General features: G+C 45.6%; 1 protein-coding gene across 3 annotated transcripts in view; it reads left to right on the top strand.

Annotated features, from left to right (window-relative positions):
• FRAS1 (Fraser extracellular matrix complex subunit 1) overlaps window positions 1-21,707 on the top strand; it is a 109,641-nt gene that overhangs the window by 16,337 nt on the left and 71,597 nt on the right. For all 3 annotated transcript variants that reach the window (XM_032108621.1, XM_032108619.1, XM_032108622.1), the window contains exons 3-6: window positions 16,905-17,012; window positions 18,351-18,443; window positions 19,611-19,770; window positions 20,325-20,458. In XM_032108621.1, the coding sequence (XP_031964512.1) occupies window positions 16,905-17,012; window positions 18,351-18,443; window positions 19,611-19,770; window positions 20,325-20,458 (495 nt within the window). The remainder of the gene's footprint in view (window positions 1-16,904; window positions 17,013-18,350; window positions 18,444-19,610; window positions 19,771-20,324; window positions 20,459-21,707) is intronic.

The following is a 21,707-nucleotide window of genomic DNA, read 5'->3' as shown; positions in this document are numbered from 1 at the left end:
CCCTCAGAGGAGGCAGAAGCCTGAATCAGGGAAAAGTGAATAAATCTCTGCTGACTTAGCAAGTTAAATCTGCTCAGCAGAGAGTCCCGTGAATGGCAGCGCTGGGGCTGGGAATCAGGGCATGAAGGAGGACTGGTCTGGGGGGAGAGTTCATGGCAGGGGCCACGGTGGGATTAATTCATCTGCAACTTGTAATTTCACCCTTAGCAACCCAGTTATTGATGTGGGGAGGAATTGAAAGGCCAATTAAATTAACTGAGCTTTTCCAGACAGGGAGAGTTAACTGAGGAGGAAAAGCCAAGTATCTACTTTAAAGCACTTCTTGGTGGCCAGTGCCAAAAATTTGTGTGCTGTTTAGTTCAGTTGTCTGTTTGGAATTGGAAAATTGGGGTTGTGTTAGACATTTCTGACTACAGACACTCTCGTTGTGACCCTTTGCCTGGCTGAAGATTAAAGTGGATAGTAGCTTGTCCTTAAAGAAGCTACAGGAGATCTAACACCCAAGGGAGTGCTTTTTTAAATTGTTATTTTCTCCCAAGATATTATTTTTAAAATTATTTTCCCTGCTGTCTCTCCATCCTCTCCCAAATCCTTGTCTATGGACAGATGCTTTAAGGTAACTTCTGTAGCTCTTTCAAGATCAGGAACCTAAAGTTAAGCTGGGGATTTAGGGATCCTGACCATGGGTTGATTCTTTCCTCTGCTGTTTTAGCTGTACAGTGGCTCCACAAGACTTGTCAGTGGTCATCTGAACAAGGGATTTTTGGAGAGTAACACTATACACTTCACTGCATAAATTTAGGCTCGGGAGCTTGACTTTACTCACCTGTTTTGGAAAATGCTGTCTTTTCAAAAAAAAATAAAACTGCATCTTTCTCTTGCAGTTTAAGAGGGCTTAAAAGAGAAACCGGTCTTGCCCAGTGTCTCTTTTTGATGAATGAAGCAAGTGAAAAAGTTGTACCATTTAAATAAAGGTAAATTTCAAGCAGCAAAAATATTTCAGCTTTTATGTTGGCATTAAGTCAGTTTTGGTTTTGAAATGCATTTTTAAGTCTTCTTTAAGGAATCCAGGACTAGAAGCCTGGCCCTGCACTGCCCTGTGGGTAAGTGCTCAGAGGAATTGCTTTTGGTTCACCATGGTTTAGATGCAGCTGAAGAGAAATATTTTGGCCTTTGGGCTTCATCAGATAACGCGGCACAGCCTCTGTGATCAGTGGGTACAGCACTTGTTCTTAGGGGAAGTGCTGGAATTTTTATAATTTGTCATAAAATGCTGCAAAATTCCTTTTTCTTTTCCTTTCAAGGCTGTTCTGCTAAAGGGAATCCTTGGTCCTTCTCTAAAAATGCTTCTTGCAGTAGGAAACACAACACAGCAACCAGACGCTGCTTGTTCTTCCCTCCCTTGCTCCCTTCTCCTCAGGAGCAGCTCGGGAAGTACACGTGTGTTTTGTGCTCTGTGTATGATTAATCCTGAGGAGTTTGACAGAGCTGATGAGTGGAGTATCAATGGGATCTCTGTTAGCTCGTTTTTCAGGAAGGAGGGACGTGGCTTTCCTCAAACTGGGAGTTGGGCAAGCAGCCAGTTGGGTACCAAAAATAGTAAAATCATGCAAGTCCAGACCCAGCCAAATTGCAAACGGCTTTGAATGGGCCTGCCTATAAAATCCTGGAGCCATAATGATGGAAAGGTCTTAACTGCATTTTTTTTAAAGAAGCATGTCCTTCTGTTCACGTGTAGTTTTAAGTTTTGTTTTAGGAAAAAGACGTGTAAAGAAATGGAGCTGATGAAAGGTGGGGGGGTAAAACAACGGGAAGGATGGATCCAGTTCTGACAGTCCAGAAGTCCACATGGACAGGGAGGGAGGAAAGACTGATAGATTCATATGTGCAAACATTTAGTGTCCCGCATTTCTTTTTTGTGTGCTTTATACCTCAAATGAGGAGAAATTGGAACTAAAAGCTAGCTTAAAGACAGGTAACACCTGTACATTTCCATTTACCAAGGGGTTTATTTTGTGTGCAAGATCTGTGTCAAGCCCAGGAAATAATTTCCTGTAGATGCCTTGAAAAGGAGCATTCCTAAAGTAACCTTGGGTTTATGATCATCTGTTTAACACCATTTCCTTCCTGTTATTTGGATTTATCTGTATCACTGTGAGCTGTGCTTGCTCAGGAAAGGTATTTTCCAAGAGGGGCATTTTTGTGTGTTGAGCGTAGTTAATTTTTTTGTTTCTTCTTGAGGTGTCTGTTAAATATATTCCCTTCTTTTTTTTTTTTTTTTTTTAATCATTATATTTTTAGTCTTCCTAGCCCTGTTGTGGTGCACTGCTGAGAACTGTAAAAAAAACCCCAAAAAGCATGGATTCTTTGGGAGGATTTCCAAAAAATCTCATGTCAGGACAGTTGTGTGCTTTGGAGCCAGGTCTTTTTTTCTCCCTTCAAGAAGACTAAAATAGGTTTTCTGGCCTTCTGGGTAAACCTTGTCCTAATTTGCATCCCTCCTACCTGCCTTGGTCTACATGAAGCTCCAAAATGTCCCTAATTAGGGAAAACATCGAAATGAAAAGCAATTTAAAAGGAGTGGTTTCTAATGAGGTTTTGACACCGGTGCTTGTGCTGAGGGCGAACTTCCAGGAAGGGGGAAGTGCATGTGTGCCTCACGGGGTGGAATGACTGGCAGGGTTTGATGGATCTGGTTAGCCACTGGAACACATTTTGCTGCTTTGGGCAACAGTGAAATTACTGTTGGCTCTATCTTATTTTTTCCCAGCTCTGCCTGGAGGGAGGTAACAAGCCATAGCTGCTGCACATGAATGCAGGAGAAAGCAGCGTCGGAGTCCCAGGAATTGCTGCTTGGCTTGGGATAAAGTAGTTGCTGCAAAGCAAGCCACTTCCCTGGAGATAACTCCTCAGCCATTCCAGAGGATTTGTGGGAGAAGAGGAGCCGGGTTTTTCTGGGCACTTGGCAGGCAGCTGGGTGTAAGCGTTGGGCACTGTTCAATCAGTAGGGGATGGTGTTGCCAAGAGCCTTATTGAGCACATCTGCACTGCGTGTCTGGCCACACCGAGCCGTGCCTGGCCGTGGAATCCATTGCTGAGCACTCTCTCAGCTGGAATTCCAGGTGCCCGTTTCAGGACTGACAGACAAGGCTGGTAATGAATGTTCGCGCTCGTACAACTGTGCCTGACGCGAGGCTCTTAATTGCAAGTTCCTACAAGTAAATGACTGTTGGATATCATGTAAAAGAATTAAATCCTAATGGCCTGAGCAGATGATACAAAGGCCTGTGACAACCGGATGGATGATAATGGTTCCCTCAGTCATTGGAGATGTAAACAGGCACTTCACACACCATTTTCCCTGCAACTGTGCTTTAACTCTGCTAGGAATAGAAGGATTGGTTGTCTTGAATTTAAGCAGGTATGAAGTGGCAAGGAGAGAAAGAGGGGAGAGGAAGACTGTACTTGCTCATGTGTCTGTAAAATGCTGAACACACAAAGATTGAGTAATTGAGACAAGCCAAATGTTTATACAAGGGCATTTCTAGTGCCCCCATCCTTAGCAGGACCAGAGTTCAACTTGCCTGGGGGAGAGGATGAAATGAGAGCACTGTAGTCCAGAGACTTGTTTTATTTTGTTTATCTGCAGGAGAATCAAAGCAGGGCAAGGTACAGCTTTGATGCAGGGTCAGATGTGGGTTTTGTTAAGTGCGGGGTTTGGTTTTGATTCATTAGCCGGATGCAGAGGGAGGAGACCTTGCCTGGACAAACACCAGCAGGAATAATTGTTTTGCTGTGAGAAGAAGAAAATCTAACAGTGGAGTAAGGGTGTGTTTCTGCTGACTTTGTTGGACTGCAGTGTTTGAACAGTGAGGAACAATGGCTTTATTGCTGGATTGTCCTGTGGCAGATACTAAAATGGCCTTCAGAAGGGCAGCTGTCTGCCTTTAGCTGGTCCCTTCTAAAGAATTCCTTGTGGAGCACCTCCTCTTATTCCTCTTCACAGTGTTGCTCAAAGGTTTTTTCTGCAGGGACATAATTCCCCTGATGAGGAAGGTGGTTTTGCTCACTGTTGTGCATTTCCTCCGAACTAACAGCTCTTGGACGAGTTTCGGTGTGGCACCCTGCTTGTGCACCGAACAGCCAGGGTTCTAAAGCTGCCAGCAAATATTCCTGGCTCCTACAGACAGAGATTTTGGAGAGATCAAGCAAGTTGTGTTATACTATACTAGCAAATTATTGGTGCTGAATACTTGTCCTTAAAAAATTGCTAACAAAGGGCATATCACAGCCAAAACTTCCACAGGTTTTGGCTGCTCCTGGCTGTCTGATCAAAGTGCTTTGTGGAGATCAAAGATCACTCCACCCTCTTAAGATTTCATTGGGGTTTGTCTCTTGTGCTGGAATTGCCATTTAAGGGGACACTTGTTTCCCAATGTGATTTAGACCTGTGACCGTGCAGGGGTAAACCTGACACTGCCAGCTCATTTTATGAAGGTCACCAAGCAGGAGTGGCCATCATTCATTACCAGCTTGCTGAAACAGAAGTGGAAAGCTCTGCTTTTCTGCCAGTTTCCTGAGAGTTTCCCTGCTCTCTCCTTCCTTGGATTTTGTGCAATTTGCTGTTACATTGGAGCAGTGGACAAAGTATGAGTATTGTGTGTGACAGGCTGCTCCTCCTAGGACTTCCATCTTGCATAAATCACTTCTCTTATGCCTCTCTATAAAATTTAAATGGCATCTGGAAGGAAGGGACTTGCCAGACCCATCCATCTGAAATATTCAGGTTGTTTTACATTACATTGGCATTGCTCAAATCAAAATCCCAGCCTTTGGGATGGGACTTGTGACCCACTAAAAATTAGGACACAGCATCCACAGGAGACATTTTGAAGACAAAATGTTACATTATTTCTTACCCTAAGCCTGTGTGAGCTTTTGGTTTTCTTCTAGTGTCACACTGGCTGCTGTGACCATTCATTGAGAGCAGTAATTGCTTGCAGTCCTTGGGTTTTGGGTCAGCAAAACTGGCAGGCTTGGGTCTACTTTACATTCTGGTCCATGAAGAAATTGTCCGTTGTCTAAAGTGAGTTTCCTTTGAACTGTTAGGTCTTGGAAACAAATGTTTTCGTGAGACAAGTGGTTCACTGGAATACTTCACCCTGTTTTTCCTCAGAGGTATTTCAAAGCAGCAATAAAATGTCATCTTCTTTCAGAGTCTCTTTATGTTCTGGGAAAGTTTAAAAACTTAAATATTGAAGGATAAATTGGCTCTGTAACCTGAAAACTGTGAAGAGATTTGAATAATGAGGTGGCACCATGATGGCAAAATTTGGATTTTCCTTTCGTCACGTGTGACATCCCACAGGTGGTGAAGTTTTAAAAAGTTACAGCAGTTAGCGGAGCCAACCCCCAAAACAAGTAGGGAAAGGTAAATAGTGTAAAATGGGCTGAATATTAAGAACGTAATGAATGGCACCTGTAAGAAATGGAAAAAAAGCAGGGAGAAGAAGGGAGAAATGACAGGACAGAAGAACATTGTAAGAAGATGTGGAGAATGCTTCCCTCTCCCAGAGTGAAAGCATTCTGAGATAACTCCTGACACTATGGATTTTCTGAAGGTACTTTGTGTTTTCCCAAACCAGCCCCTTGCCGGGCGTGGGGATTGCAGTTGGCTGCCCTGAGTGCCCATGGCAGGGCTGCTCGGGGTCACGGCAGGAGGATTAACATTCCCAGCAGGCTCTGGAGTTTGGATAGTCTGTGTGATCTTTTCTTATTCCCTGCAATGTGGTGGGAGCCATGTGCTGGTGATTCTGAGCACGTGATGTCGCTGGAGGGGATTATTGGAAGTACAAGCCCCTTTTCTTTCCCCTGGCCGTGGCTTGGAGGTCCAGCAAGGAGCCTGGGGGCCTGTCTGCTGTCCTGCCCCAGGTTCTCCTCCTTTTTTGCTCTTGGAGATATGTTCACTTTAGCATGGCAACATGATTAAAACCCCATCCTTTTCCTGGCATCCTGGATGACGTTTTCCTTACACTTGCAGACCCAAGGTGGAAATGCAGCTGTGATAATGTCTGGGTAAGCCTGCTACAAAAGTTAAAGCGGGGTAGCTAATCCTCCACCCTGAGAGGAGGACTCTCTTGTGCTATAAACCCCTATTTTTCCACTGCAAATGCTGGGGTGGGGAGGGTGGGGTGGACACGATAGGACTTGTGCACGTAGCTCATGGGCACTTCAGTCTTGGTGTACTGTGTCTGCAGACGTGGGAGTGGTGCCCAGGTTAATCATCCAGGGAAGGGTAGGGAAAAATCCATGTGTTGGCTTGTTTTCAAGTCAAGTGTGCTCCGAGCTAGGCTCCGAAATTCTGCCTCTCTCTGTTCCTCATCATGTGGTGGGAAAGTTCTGCAGATTAATACGGGGTTAAGCAATGTCGTCTGCCTTTGTACATCCTCATTTCCAAGAACAGTGTGTCTTGGCTGCCTCAATATCTCAGCCTGGTGGGAGCTGGTGTGGGCTGGGGAATTTGGGATTTCCCTGGGGCAATCTGCTTTTGCAGGGAGAGCCCTGGCTGCCTCGAGGCTTTCATCAAGCATCTTTCATTGGCCTCTTGAAGGTGAGGGAAAGCTGGAGGATTTTTAGCGTGCTGTGTTAAAAAGAGTTCCAGGCTTGCTTTCCTCTTTGTTTTTAGGAGTCTCCCCTCAATTTGAAGCTGTCTGGTGCGTGTTTTGAGGAGAGGATGCTGGATGGCTGCAATTCCCACTGGGTTTAGCTGCTATTTTAGCACGTTTGTCCTGGAAGGTGATAATGCAGCCGCTTCCCACTTGTCTGTCACTGCACGTCCTCTGCTCAACATTTCCTTGTGCAAGGACGGTTGTGTATTCCTAGAAATAGGAGACAGTCAGAAATGACCTTAAAGCTCAGTCAGTTCCAGCCCTCTGCCACGGGCAGGGATACCTTCCACTATCCCAGGTTGCTCCAAGCTTCATCCAGCCTGGCTTTGAACACTTCCAGGGGTGGAGCAGGCACAGCTCAGCTGTATTTCAGGACCCAGAACCTGAAGGTTGGACTCCTAGCAGGACTTAAACAGCTGTCAGGTGGATTTAAAGTGCATTATTTACTGGACTATAAAAAAGAGCACTGAAATGCTTCATATCCCCAAGCTCCTGAAAAATGGGCTGTCTCACCAGGACTACACATTATGGCAGTTTCTTTCCAGAGCCTGAAACAACATTCCTCATGGCCCTGAGTGGGAAACATCAGGCACAAGGTGAAGGCTGTGATTTGGGGTGTGCTCTCCTCTGGGTTGGTGCAGTCTGGGAGCTGTGGCTGATCCAGGCACCACTGAAGCAGGGAGTCACAGTTGCTTCCCTGCAGGCAGGAAAGGAGGGAGCCTGGCTGCCAGCTTCACTCCGGTGACCCACATTACTGTCCTTTTTTTTCTTTTTAAGATAAAAGTAACTAAAAATGCAGGGAAGAATGTGGCCTCTGGAGGTCAAGTCAAATGATGGATGCAGGTGTTTGGAAAAGCCATCCATCCACGCAGTTGTGTGTAGACCTCTGGGAAGTGTGCCAGTGCAGAGGAGTGGAAGAGCCATGCAGGAGAGAAAGGGAATTCAGCAGTCTTGAATCTCCCAGCTCAGTTTTTTATTTTGCTGAGGGGAAAAAAAAAGGGAAAGAAGAGGAAGGAAAAAAACAACAGAGTATTTTTCTAAACCCCCTACCCTTTTTTATTATCAGATTGTGCTTTATTTACATGCTGCTGGCTTTGAAAGCATAGGGAGTAACAGGTAGAGAGACACCTGAAAGTATTGGAAGCACCAAGGCCTTGCTGCTGGGAATTCCCATCACCAAGATCTTCAGGAGGGATGGGTGCACTGAAACAAGGCTCGTGATTGGAGCTGCTCTAAGTACTTGTAGCTCTGGGAATGTTCCTTTGTGCTTTGCTGCATCGTTCTTAGAAATAAGTCTTGTGCAGCAAAGGAGATGAACCTGCTTTGCCTTTGGAGGGCTTCTTCCTTAGAACTGAGTTCATCCCTGCGATCAGATAGGTCCCATTGATAGCTGGTGTGGGATTCCTATAGCTCTAGGAAGGTGGCATCAGCTGCATTCATGGCACAGTGGGAATGAAGGTGAGGAAAGGAGAGTGTGGAATAACCTGCCAAGTTTTACAGCTGTGTTATGGGAGAGCCTCTCCCTCTCCATCCTGGACTTTTCGTTCCTAACCCGTTCAGTGGAGAGGACAGTTCCCCCAAGAGTGTTTCCTGTGTCACTTTTCCTAAATCTCTTCATTCTTCAGGGAAGCTGTGAATCGTTCAGGGTACAGGCAAGTGGGACTCTTCTGCTCTGAGACCTTCTCAAAGTAGACGCAGACGCAGATGAAGAAACACTAAAAACCTTAGGATCCTGCAGGAACCTGGAGTTAGAAGCATTGTGAGATGTTTCTTAAGCCATGTAGAAAGTACATGAACAAAATCTTGGAAAATGGGATTTCCTTCTTTGAGGAGAAAAAAAAAATTAAAAAGTCCCTGGGCTGTGTAGTGGTTAATCTGTTTCACATCTTCTTCAAGAAGGAGGGGAAGGAGACTGCGAGGAAGAGTTCTGCCATGTCACAGTGTCATTATTAAATTTGTAACAAGGCAGCAATTATTTCTAACCAAGCGTGAAGTAGCCTGACAGGAATTGGCTCACACCATGTCAGCGAGCAATATCTTCAGCCTGGCAAATATCCATGGCACGGAGAGGGATGTGAGGAAAGCTCTGCGCTACTCCTCTCGCTGAATCCGTGCGGACATTGATGCCTGAGGCTTTATGTACCCCAGAGATGTGCTTTGAAGCACACGTTAACAAGCACTCATTCAAGCTTATTAAAGAAGAAGAATTAAAATGGTTGACAAAAGCCAGTTCTCAGGTGTTGTTTACTGTAATATCCAGCCCATTCTTGCTGCCTGAGGATGGAGGGAAGATGAGTTTTCTCCTCAGCCTGAACTTAAGGAATGCATATGTTTTGCCTCTGCTAAATATTTCATGGAGCAGCTTCTGTAGGTTAAGACATCACTACAGTGAAGGAGCCAAGTGCTTTGATATAAAACTGTCCCTTTTTTAAACGGTGAGCGTTGGAGAGATTTAGGAACACCCCAGTCTGTTTTCGAGAGTCTAAGTAAGTGCTTATGCATGTGTTCCCTCTTGCCCTTGCTGCTCCAGCCCCCATTACGGACTTGCTGTGTAAACTGTTCCGAGCTTTTACCACGGATTTATTCCGAGCGAGATGTTAAGTACTGAGAAGGGGGTGAGAGACAAAAATTCATGTGCAGGAGTTGTAGAGGTTATGGTAATCTTTGTCCCTGAGCTTGCTTCTCCTGTGGACAGTCAAATTTTGTAAAATTGGTTTTTCTGTGGAAGAGGAACTGTGGTAAAGGGAGCAAATTGGAGAGATGTTCTAAGTATGGATCATGGTTATTTTCAGAGCAGCTCCTGACATCTCCCTGGCATTGTGTTGGAAATCAGGTCACAGAATCATGGTGTTATGCATTGAAAAAATAAATATACTTTAGATAGGATTACAGGGCTTTAATTTTAAATAAATATTTTTTTTGCCATGACCTTTCATGCAGTGCTTCTGAATAATGAAAGCAAAATGAACTGTTCCAGCATGAGCTCAAAGACGCGTGCAGTTTGTTTCCTGTCAAGTGCTGCCACATACCAGTGGATAATATGATTTATTTCAGACTGGTGGCCACTCATGCTAATTAATAGACTGGTACTTCTCCTCCTGAGGCCGACCCATGCCCTTGTTTCTCTGTTTATCTTTTATCTGCCTCATGGGAGGGAGTTTAAATGTGTCACACAACTGTTTCTTACGCCTTCCTCCCTGAAAATCAATGGTTTGTGATTCATCTAACCACCCTTTCCAGCCCTGGAGGTACTTTTTTCTCCACTGCACTTTCTGGCCACGGCTGCTCCCCTGTTGGTGTTACTCCACAGGTTTTGCCTCTTCTCCCTCAGTCTGCTCACTGCTCTTGAACAGGATAATCTTTTGTACCCATGGCATTCCTTCTTTTGTAGGGCAAGATGTAATTAGCTATCTAGAGTTCTCCTCAGTTGTTTGGTGTCATCAAAAAAATCATCATTTTTGAAGCATGTGTGACCCAGTGAATGCCAAGGACTGTGCTGCTCAACTCAGCTGCTTCTTCTCTCCTTCCCCCCATGCTGTCACTCTTGATCCTGATGAACTTGATCACGCTTTTCCTGACGTAGAAGCGCACAAATACATATCTCATCTTTGCCCTTTTCAGGATATTTTAAGCCTGATTTTGTTCTTGAACTTGTAGTTTCTGCGTGCCAGAGTGAATTAATTGACTCATTTGTAACAGAAGGCAGCAAGGAGCCTGTGTCTTTGAGTCTAACACTGAGCTGTCACCCACCTTTCGCTGCCATTATTTCGATTTGGTTTGGTCGTAAGATTGTCACCTGGTTGAATCTCAACAGCTCCCAGTGAACCAGAGGCTCTGGAAACAATACTGGAGGACACGAGGACAGTCTGCACATTTCCTTATTCTACAGGCTTTTCTTCATCATTTTGGCTCAGTAATGAAGCCTTTGTTCTCCGAGATTAATGACTGTGCAGGAGTCCTCTTTCCCTTTGGAAGGGAAGACAGAACCAGTTTATTAATCTGCTGCACAGGGGGCTGAGATGGAAGATGAGGACATAAAGGGTTGTATTTTCTGGGAGCTGTACGGGACATTACTGTGCTTGGACCCACAGTGACAATAGTAGGATTTGAGGTGTGTAATTCCTCGCTTTGAAAGGATGCTTCCTAAATGTGCAGCCTGGAATTGGAGATAGCTGTAAATTTGCTGACATGGCTTGCAAAATTGCTCTAGAGTGGATCGTTGCCTTCAAGAAGTGGAATTAAAGTTACCTGGTGCAGAGCTTCCGAGGGCCCGTGACTGGTACTGAATGAAATTTCCTTTCTCTGCTGAATCAGCTGCAGGGATTTTCATGGCCTGATGCAGGCTTTTTTTGTTGTTAGAAACGGGATAAAAGGCTTAGTCTGGCTTGTTCTTTCTGCCCCAGCTTAGACGCAGTTAACGTGGAAGCATTTGGCCCACCATAACCTGCATTTTTAATTGAAATCCCGCATCCTGCTGGCAGCCTCACTTCATCATTTGGCACATCTTTGTTGGGATACGCTTGCTGTTGACTGCTGGCGTCCTGGTGGCTCTGCCAGGTTCAATTTTTGAACAAGCAGCATCATTTGAAGGGGGCAGACCGTCACCTCCTTGGTGCTTTGCCATAGGCACACCTGCATCCAGACCATCACACAGCAGAGATGGGCGCTCCTGCTGCTCCAGAAATAGCCACTATATTGTAATAAGTGCTATCATTAAAGCTGTGATCAAGTTTAGATTAAATTAATCCCTTATCTCCCTTCTTTTCCACAGCTGTTCAATCAAGCACTCCGGGTCTGACATCCATTAACAGTTTGATATCCATTCAGAAGTCATTTTGGGGGAGGATGTTTGAAATTTGCCAGTTGACAGGTTAGGAACTATTTGGGTAAAAGGGAGAAAACCCAGCAGGAGGACCCCAAATGTTATTCCTGGATGCTGAGAAGAATTGCGGGTGTGTGTGATTCATCAAACTCAACACACAATTGGGCATGGAAAAAATCTGCAGCATAAGAAAATGGGAGAAAATAGTCATTGTTTTTGCTGTCAGTCATTCACCATGTCCATTTATAGATGGATTTAATGTGCGAAGAAAGTTTGCAAACAGACTGCAAGTTGCTTTGGGTCAATCTAATAGTGACAAACCAAAAGGCATTGACCTTTCTACAGGAATACTGCTGCTCCCAAAATATTGACCTGTTGGTCAGAACAAATACCTCTGCGTGCTGATTTAAATCCTGGTTAGAACCAATGATTTTAAGCCATAGTTTTACTCCTTCTGCCCTGTTTCCTCAGTGCATTTCGTTCATTTGGACCCTTTCCTGGCGACTGCTTCTGTGTCTGTCTGAAAGATAGTATAAAGATTACAATAGCACCTAAGTATTTGAAGAATATTTTGGAATATCATATCCCTGAAATATCTTAGGACTACTGGGAAATGTTATTTTTAGACTTGATTTTTACAAGGCTGATATAACTGGTGAAAGACTTTAACAGCTGGAAATGTAGCAGACTGCTGAACTGTGAAAACAGTACCTTGTTTTACTTTATGTAACTTCCTAATTCCCTGACTGGAAGAAGGAGAAAACTAGTTCCCAATTCCCGAAACAGTGTGTTCATGTTGCTGTGTTGTTAACCAAGACCTGTGCTTTGCCTTAACTGCTCTGTACTCTCCCAGGACTGTAGGACTAAAGCTGTTTCCACTGAGAGGAGCTGAATTTCCATTTGATTTCCGAGCCCAGTCGTTCCTGTGTTGTTCTCTGATTGTGTGCATGCTGGAATGAGCCCATTAAAACCCCCTTGTCAAGGAGATTCTGTTATATGCGAGCAAATACCAGATCTGAAAACACACTCAGCAGAGCAACAGCTCCCCATTGCCAAGGATAAAACATCAAATCCAAACCCGAATGGACACTGGGAATCCTTTATGTGTCTCTGAATTACTTTCATCTCCTCATCACTCCATTAATGGGTATCCCCACACACCGTGCAGTGCTATCTCCACTTCCCTTCGTTCGGGTTTCTCCTGCTAATTACCTGGCATTGTCAAGTAATTGGAGTGGAAATGACAAATGAAAGCGGCGCTGCCAAGGCTCCTCACTTGGCAGCCGGTGGGCGATGCTGGTAATTGTTACCAAAAGTGTAATTGCTCCAGGCTCTGCCGTCGATTTCAGCAAAGCAGCCTGGAATTCCTCCTCTGAGACACCTGATCCCTGCCTTTTCTCAGTTGTCTCTGGCACAGGAACGACTTGGGAGGTAAATCCAACCTGATACTCAGACTTGGAGCTCCCTTGGGGCATCTCCCCGTGGTGTGGCCTCCCCGCTCCCCAAAGCAGAGTCCAGCAGCCCCTTGGAGGGTTAATCACAGAATCCCAGAATAGCTGGGGTTGGAGGGGAGCTCTGGAGATCACCCAGTCCAAGCCCCCAGCCAAGGCAGGGTCACCCAGAGCAGGTGATGCAGGAATGCATCCAGGTGGGTTTGGAATGTGTCCAGAGAGGGAGACTCCATGACCTCCCTGGGCAGCTGTTCCAGCACTGTGCCACCCTCATGGAAAGAAGCTCTTCCTCATGTTCAGGTGGGACTTCTTGTGTTTTAGTTTATGGCTGTTACTCCTTGTCCTGTCACTGGGCACACCAAGAAGTCTGGCACGATCCTGTTGACGCACCTTGGAGAGACCCGTATGGATTGATGAGATTCCCTCTCAGTCTTCTCCAGACTAACCAGGCCCAGCTCCTGCAGTCTCTCCTCATGAGAGAGGTGCTCCAGACCCCTCTCCATCATCGGGTAATTAGTGGGGTACATGATGAGCAACAACCGCCTCATTTTGGCGTGACACCACAACTCTGCAGCTCGACCCCTGGCTGACACGAAGGCTGCAGCTGTGCTCTGCTGGCTCCACCCTGCTTAGCAATTGCAGCAATGCCACCACCCCAGTGAACAGCTTTACAGGTCCTGGGCACTGCAGGGGACACCCCAGCGTCCAGTGACATTTTAGGGATGGACTGGATATTTTCAGGAAGCCATAAGAGCTGGAAAGGGGACACAAGCCAGCTGTTGTATGCTTCTTACTTCCTGAGTCACTGCACCAGAATAGCACACAGACTGTTATCTGGTGGGATGATATCCCATTCTAAGTGGCACCTGATTAAATTACTGAGGCTTTTCACATATTAATAGTAGACTCTGATTATTTTTGATTTGTTGGGTACTGCTTTTTTTTTGCTGAGGTAGAGGAGGGACAGGTGCTGCTGTCTGAAGTTACAATAGCCAGTTGAAAAAGCTGTGGTCCAAGAGATTTAGGTCTTTCTGTGCTCTGGTTAATGTGACAGGGTGACAGCAGCAAACCAGGAGCACTCACAGCTGTTCTGGGCTCCCTCCGCGCCACCTCTGCTCTTTGTCTCTTTAACTTTTTCTTTGCTTTTACTGCTGGTTGTGTTCTTGCCTCCTTCTTTTATCTTTTTCTCCCCTGCCTTTCTCTAAATCCTCATCAGTATTCTCCAAGTCCATCACGTGCTCACACTGTGTTCCTGTGTCTCCAGTTTTATTTCATTTCATTTCATCTTGGTCTGGGTGTCTGCAGGCTCAAAAGGTTTGTGGGCATTTCTTGCTCTTTTGGCCCCTGTTCTGCAAGCTGGCCCAAGTAATGTAGACGTATCTCTTCTTGCAGCGTGGTGTTTTAAAATTCAGTTGAATTAGCCATCATTTCTTCTTTTGATGTAGGGAAATCCAGGGAATTAATAAATTATAATGGCACTACTTGGTGCTTAAGGAATGCTTTCTGTCTTCAAAGTGCTCTCTGCATGATATTTCATTATTTATACTGTTAATTATATTAGTACTTGTAAGGGAAAAGGCCCTTAAATTGTCATTGATAAAAATACACTCTCAACAGGATTGGAATCCAACACTTAGATTGCAGCAGATAATTTGTCCACTGAGGTACAGGGCCGTGGAGAAGACGTCAGGCAGATTTCCAGCAGTTCTTTCAGTGTCCACTGAGAAGTCTTGCTTTATGTTTAAAGCTGTATTGCCTGGGAGCTTTGAAGTGTCCTTGTAGGTACTTGTGGGTGAACACTTACAAAACCTCACAGCAGGACAAATACGTGGGACCCAGACTTTCCAAACTGGACTTTAGGTCTGTTGCCAGGAATCTTAACCTAAATGTTGAATTGTCCAAAGACCTGGATGCTGAGACCCGTGAAATGCTTGGAAGACTCTCACATCCCAACAAATCAGGAGGTAGTTTCCTGACTATTAACTAGATAATGAATTTTTAAAACTCTGCAGAGAAGTGTCGGTTTTGATCCAGTACCAGGCAAAAGGAATTTAGAAGCAGCTGATTTGAGCCCACAGTTAGGAGCCAGCCTGCTTGGGCTGTGATAGAAAACGGGAGGAAGAAGACCAAAGAGGGGTTTTCTTACCACAAACCTGAGCATTTAAATCTCAAAATGTGGGTAAGGGTGGCTCTGTCCTGACCTTTTGCCATATGAGTCCTTTGGTTATTATTCCACCGTGGAAATGATTTTTCTTTTTTTTTTTTATTTTAATAAGCATGAGAGGCCGGAGGTGAAGGTTTAGGAGAACCAAGAGATGAGGCACTAAGTGTGCCCCTTCCCTTCCCTTCCCTTCCCTTCCCTTCCCTTCCCTTCCCTTCCCTTCCCTTCCCTTCCCACTCCTGGTTACCCCATGGCTGGCTTCCCTGCAGGGAGCTGCCAGATTTCAAACACAGAGCGCTGCTGAAGCCAGCGGGATGGGTTAACTCCGATGTGTGTGTTAGCTAAAGCTTGGCACACACATCACTTAACCTTCATTTTTTCTTTAACTGCACCATAAATCTGCTGGCAGAGGTGCTGTCAGGATTTCTGTTCTGCAGCCGCAGCCGTGTGTGAGTGAGAGGAGAACCAGCTGTGCTCCTGAGCAGGAATTGCTGTCCCTCTTTGCCTGCCTTGTTGGTGCCTTGCCCCGAGGGGCTGTGCGCCTTCTAAGGTCAGCATTGCCGCCATCGTTCCATTAAGAGAAAATCTCCCTAAATTTCTGATGCTGATGGAGTGTTTGCACTCACTGTGCATGACCTTTACCACGAGGTCATGGTGGTGAGCACAGTTTGATGTGGGAGAAAAGCTTTTGGAAAGCAGGGGAGAGACATGAGGATTGTTTTGCAATGTTTTTGGCTGTCCCACTGTTTGCAGATTGACACTCTTGATCCAGCACCCGACAGAAGTGCCTGAGCAAGTGGCCAGGTTTTTCAGGGCTTTTTTTTCTGTCATTAAGCGGCCTACTGGGCCTTTAAGGCACATTTCAGTATTTCATCATTATGCTTAATTGCAGTTTTAGTAGTTAGCTGTAAATGTGCTTGTAGCAGTCAACTGTTAATCATCCTTCCGGAGCTTAATTTGCCTGAGTCGTACTTTGCCCTGCGAGTAAATTGAAGCAAATCACTACATCGTGTAAATGAGCAGCAAGGTCTGGTCTCCTTGCAAATCCATTAAAAACGAGGCTCTATGCCTGGGATAGGGGCTGTCCATCCTACACAGGAAAACCTGTGTGGTGGGAGTTTAGCCCACTGTTTGTCTGTACAACAGGGACAGGGATTGTCTAGCAGAACAGAGTGTTTCAGATGAGAAACTGATCCTCCTCTTCCCATTATCTTGTGGAGGCAGCGTGGGATCACGACCTCAGCATGGAAGCAATGGAAGGGGGTCAAGCACGGGTGGTGGAAACCCTTGTGAATTAGCTGTGGGTGTTCCAGTTGGGTGCACTGATCGAGCAGTGGCGACAGCTGTTTCCAGACCTGTCAGACCATCTGCTGGGCCAGACCCTCCTTCGTGGTGTTTTGGAGTAAACGTGCCCAGGTAGAGCCCGTCCATACCCGGCCACATGTCCAAGAGTGGGTTTGCCTCAAAGCTACCTGTGCTGCCTCAGCACAAGCTGGGATCAACCTGCAACATGGACAGTCTGCACTTGATTACAGGGAAGGTTTCCAGAGATGTTGTAATCACCTGGAGCTCTTGGAAGTTGGATTATCTTGCCGTTGGAGCTGATTATTGGCCGTGCATGGCCTTGTCTTTCAACTGCGTGCTGGAAGTTGTTGAGTGAAAAGTGCCAACTTGGGCCTGATAAGCATGTGGGAGGGAGGGGGGCTCTGTTCCAGTCTGGCTCTATGGAGTTGTTTGAGACACGTTGTTAAAACAGGACATGCCTTGTGCTGCATGGGTCTCCTTTCCAACTTTATTTGCAGAATAACACGTTCTGGAAGCCGGACTCTTGCCAAGACTGCCGTTGCCGGAGCAGTGTTGTCACCTGTGAGCCTACAGTCTGCAAGCCCCCTCAGTGTGACTTCCAGAAGGTAAGGGGCGAGTGTGTGTGGCTGTCCAGAGCCAGACACAGGCTCTGTGTCCTTCCACTCCTCCTTGGAGTGAAAACACGTGGTGTGTGAAGCCTTTGTCCCCTTCGCCGCGCTCCGGCCAGAGGCCGGGTGTTGGAGCAGCTTGATCCCAAAGGAAGCCCCTGAACTGGGCTCAAACCTCCCAGCATGAGCCCAGCTTCCAGTCCCCCTTCATTTGAAGGTGGAGCTGGGGCTCCCTCGAAGATGCAGATGGGCACTTTCCACTCTGCTGAGCAACAACAGAGCTGAGATTGTCTGTTGTCCAGCTTCTTCTTCCTCGTGATGGTTGCTGAGCTTTCGTTGTCTCCTGCTTGTCTTTGTCTGGGTCTTCATTAATTGGCCATGGGACTGGTCTTGCATTAACATCTGGATTGCTGGGGTAGAGTGCACAAATAGCAGTGAAAATGAGTGTTTAAAAGAGGCTCTGTCAGTATAATTATATGGCTTTGTGAAGCAGGTTAAAATGTTTCCCAATATGACAGCACTAATGAGGAAATAATTTTGATTCTTACTGGTTTTCCCCGTTATTATCGCTGGGTATTGATTAAAGCTAGACTGAACTATTAGCAATTTTTGTGCTAAAGAGGAGGGAAATAAAGTGCTGTCATGGCACACCTAATAATGAGTGCACGGGATAAAATGATGAAAATCGGGTAAATGAAAAGGTGGCAGCTTTAAAGGTCATGAAGGGAAATCGGTTTCTAGTGTGAAATGAATCTGTGTGACTCCTTGACACGGGCAATCTTCAAGACAAAATGTTTAAGTGTTCCAAAAACATCTGGTCATTTAAACGTTGAAAAGGCTCACCAAGGATCTCAGAAGAAAAATATCCTTTCATGCTTCAAGGCTAAACCGCCCATTGAGGAGCAAGGTCAGAAATCACCATCCTTCTCCATGGTTTATTTCTTATCTACTCATTATGAGATTTATGCAAATGTTGCTGATCTTGTTTCAGCGACATCTGTCCCTTGTTTCTCAGTGGCCTTTCAGTGAAGAATCTTGAGTTTTGTCTTGGACAAGTGTTTTCTATTCTTTGAAAATTGATTTGGCTGGGGAATTCCTAGTTGTACTGTTAGGGTGTAAATTCTGCTGCTATTTTGAGGGTAAAATGTTCAATACACAAAGCGAGGTGTCACCTCTCTCAGCAAGGGGATGTGGTGTAGCAGCAATCTATATTTCCCTTGAAACCTTTTCTGTCTGAACTGGGAGCACCAGGTCCAGCAAGGCCTCATGGCTTCCCCTTCATGTTAAAGTCCCTATTTGATGTCAGCTGCTTATTGGAATCCTGTCTCTTTTTAGGGAGAAGTGCTCCAGATAGCCTCCAACAAGTGCTGCCCTGAGTGTGCCTCCCGAGCTGAAGGATTCTGCCAGCACGAAGGACAGATCCACAGCGTGAGTGCTCTGTCCAGTTCCTCAGCTGGGACAATCCTTACCTGTTTTTAGCTCCCCGCTTGGTTCAGCCAGTGGAGGATGCTGAGCTGGTGTGCAGGGGAAGGATAGATCATTGCATTTATATCCTGCCGCTGTCAGATACTGGAATTCAGCAGGAGTTTGGTCAGCAGGGTTTGCAGAAGGGGAACGTGTCGCTGAGCAGTTGTGTGTCCTGCATGGCTTAATGGGAGAAATTTCCCCAATTGTTCCTTCCCTTTGCTGTTTCTGTGGATGACTGAGACAGTGCAGTAACATCAGGAGGGGAGCAAAGCACAGTCAACTCGACATATTAGCTGTCCTCAGAGAAGGCTTTTCTCTCAGCAGCCATGTATGGCTGCTGGAGATTGATTGCTGCTCTGCGACCTGGGTTCTGTATTCTGTTATCCTGAATTATTCAGGAAGCAGGTTCTGGGATGTGGTTTCACCTAGGGGGGCTGAAAGGCCAAAACAATCAGAGTAATTGTCTGGAGATAAGAAAAAAATCACAATTCATGTGTAGTAGTTAATGAATCATGTCAAACAACTGGCAAATGTAGAAAAATGGCTTAACAGCAAACTCAAGTCCTATGTGTGGTCTCTTACAGACTTTTCTGTTTGACAAGAGGCAAGTCAGGTCCAAATCTCAAGGAATATGCTAAAATGCCCACACATTTGCATATGTGGACTGTATTGTCTACACCTGAGATGGATTTCTCAACCCTCTGTTTCAGCATGAGGCATGGCCAGCATGAAGCTGGTGCAAGCTAAACAAAAACAGGAGGGGTAGCACACCCTTCCTCTTCTCATATTTCTTTGTGCCTGTGATTTGGTGCTGCTATGTTTTATCATAATACATTACATTTCTTCTTATGCCATTGCTGCATTTTGCTGTGTGGTTCTCTTGCTGCAGCTTTTGTCTTTTGGCTCTTTTTGAGCCTGTCCTTTGGGTAGGCATCCCCACAAAGATACGGACACATTTGTACCTAAAATCACATTTCACATCCCAATTCCACTGCCAGCTGGTCAGAAAGCTACTTTTTGTCAGTGGCAAGTCTCATCCTTGAGAGAGGAGGGACTTGAAAAGGGACAAGACTTATTTCCAGGACTCACTGTGCTTTCTCACTGTGCCTTTGGTTGTGTTGTGTGCAGCATGGCACGCAGTGGGCCAGCTCGGGATGTGTCCAGTGCTCCTGCACCCATGGGAAGGTGACCTGCAGCCCCAGGACCTGCCCAGCCCTCACCTGTGGACAAGGGGAGCTGCAGGACATTGCCCAGGGCTCCTGCTGTCCCAAATGTGTGGGCCATGGTGGTGAGTACTGCATGTGAATGGGGGACTGTCTGGTTCCATTGAGCTGAACTCAGAACATCCTTTTAGTCCCAAATCTGGAAAGCTTGTCTTTTCTTGTTCATTTTTGTTGGGAAGACTCTGGAGTCAGGCACGTCTCTTAATTCCCTTTCTGTCCTGCCGCCATAGTTACATTTTTAATGGCTTCTCCCATGGGCCAAGAGGTGGGGACAGGCTTTAAGCAGTGAGCAGATGTGCCTAATAAGTCCTCCTTTTGGAGATTAAAATTGAGAAAAAAAACCTCAGGTATTTCCAATGCACTTGGACTGCAAGTTCCAAGAATGCTTCAGCTGTTGGATGCCTTTTCTTGTAGAATCCCAGTGGGAGAAGTGCATCCAGAGCTCTTAATTCACAACCCCTTTGGAAACTGGTGGAATTGTTACTCTCTTTTACCTGCTTTGACAAACTGCAGTTCGGAATTCTGAGATGCACAAAAGCTGTGCTTTTAATTATGGGTAACAGCAAGGGATTAAAGGGTGTTGGAAAAGAAACTCCCCCTTTGTTTTCCTGTCCCTTAGAGCCTTGCTCCTTCGATGGCCGTGTGTTCCAGGATGGCGAGGGCTGGAGCCTGGGGCGGTGCTCCAGATGCGTCTGCAGGGATGGCGCAACTCAGTGCTCCACAGCTTCCTGCCAGCCTCTGCTCTGCAGCCAGGTCAGGACCCTCCAGCCTTCTAGGAATGTTCCTCAACACCTCCTTTTCCATGGGCAACATGCATTTCTCCTGCTGGGGTCCAAATTAGCAGGCAAAGCTTCTGGGTGACAAGTGGGCAATTTGGGAAAGGGGTATTTGACCTGCGGAAATGGTGTGGAGTGATGATGAAGCCCCTGCGTGTCTTCCTTAATACCTTCTTTCCCCACCATTTTATTTTTCTTATCCCTTTGCTGCCTAATTAAGCACAAATTCTGAAGAAACTGCTTTTTTTTTTGCTACTAAAAAAGTGATCTAGAGTTGATCAGGAAATGTTTTTATTTCTGCTGAGCGAAGGAATGAAAGCACAAGATTTATAGTGGGGTTTATCGCCACAAATTTCAGTGTTTGGTTTGCAGCTGGAAAGTTTGATTTGCAGGTCCTGTTTAATTTTTTTTTTTTTTTACAAGAACTCTAAAAATGCATTTGAGAGTAGTTCAAATGTGGATGAAATTCCCCTTTTAACTTAAGGAGTTCAGAAATACAAGGTAACTTGAGCTGAAAGAAAAGTTTCGGAGCAGTGTGTTTGTGTTTAGAAAACAACAAAACTGGGAAGAGGACCTAGGTAAGCTCACGGTTTTAGTCCAGCTAGGAGAACAAGGACATTCCTGTTTCCAAAGTCTTTGCTGTGGACACGTGATGAGTTTTTAGCATTTGGGCAGGAATCAACGCAGCCAAAACCCTACAGGATTCTACACAGCGTTAACACAGGGTTAGTAAAGGCAGCAAACTGTACACAGTACTCCGAACTCTGGGCAAATCACTCATTTTTTAGAATTTGTGTTATTATATTGAACGTGCTGAAGGGTGTGACTGTGCTCTTTGGATCCTTTTCATTGGGCCCATTGTACCCTTTTTTTGGGCCCCTTGGTGTACTCCTTTCCAACAGCATGCCTAGAACTGGCTCCCTGGAAATCCTTGTCTCTGACCTTGACTTCATGTTTGAGGGACTGCCATTTTCCGATTCTTTCTGAATCTCTTACCACGCTCCAATGATTGATCCAAAAGCTCCCTGACTGAGAACTCTTCACTGAGAAAACCAAAAGGAATACTCATAAACTTTATTCCATGTTGATGCTTTCCCAGCTTTCTGTTACTGGACCAGATGTTTGGACAATTAACACTTTTTTTTGCATAGAAGAAAGCCCACCTGTTCGTGTGTGTGTGTGCGTGCTAATTGTGTTTTGCTTTGTCCTGAGATATTCCATTAGTG

The sequence above is a fragment of the Corvus moneduloides genome, chromosome 5, assembly GCF_009650955.1.
Source record: "Corvus moneduloides isolate bCorMon1 chromosome 5, bCorMon1.pri, whole genome shotgun sequence".
NCBI lineage: Eukaryota > Metazoa > Chordata > Aves > Passeriformes > Corvidae > Corvus > Corvus moneduloides.
The sequence above is the reverse complement of the archived record's forward strand: the minus strand, read 5'-3'. Positions and strand labels throughout refer to the sequence as shown.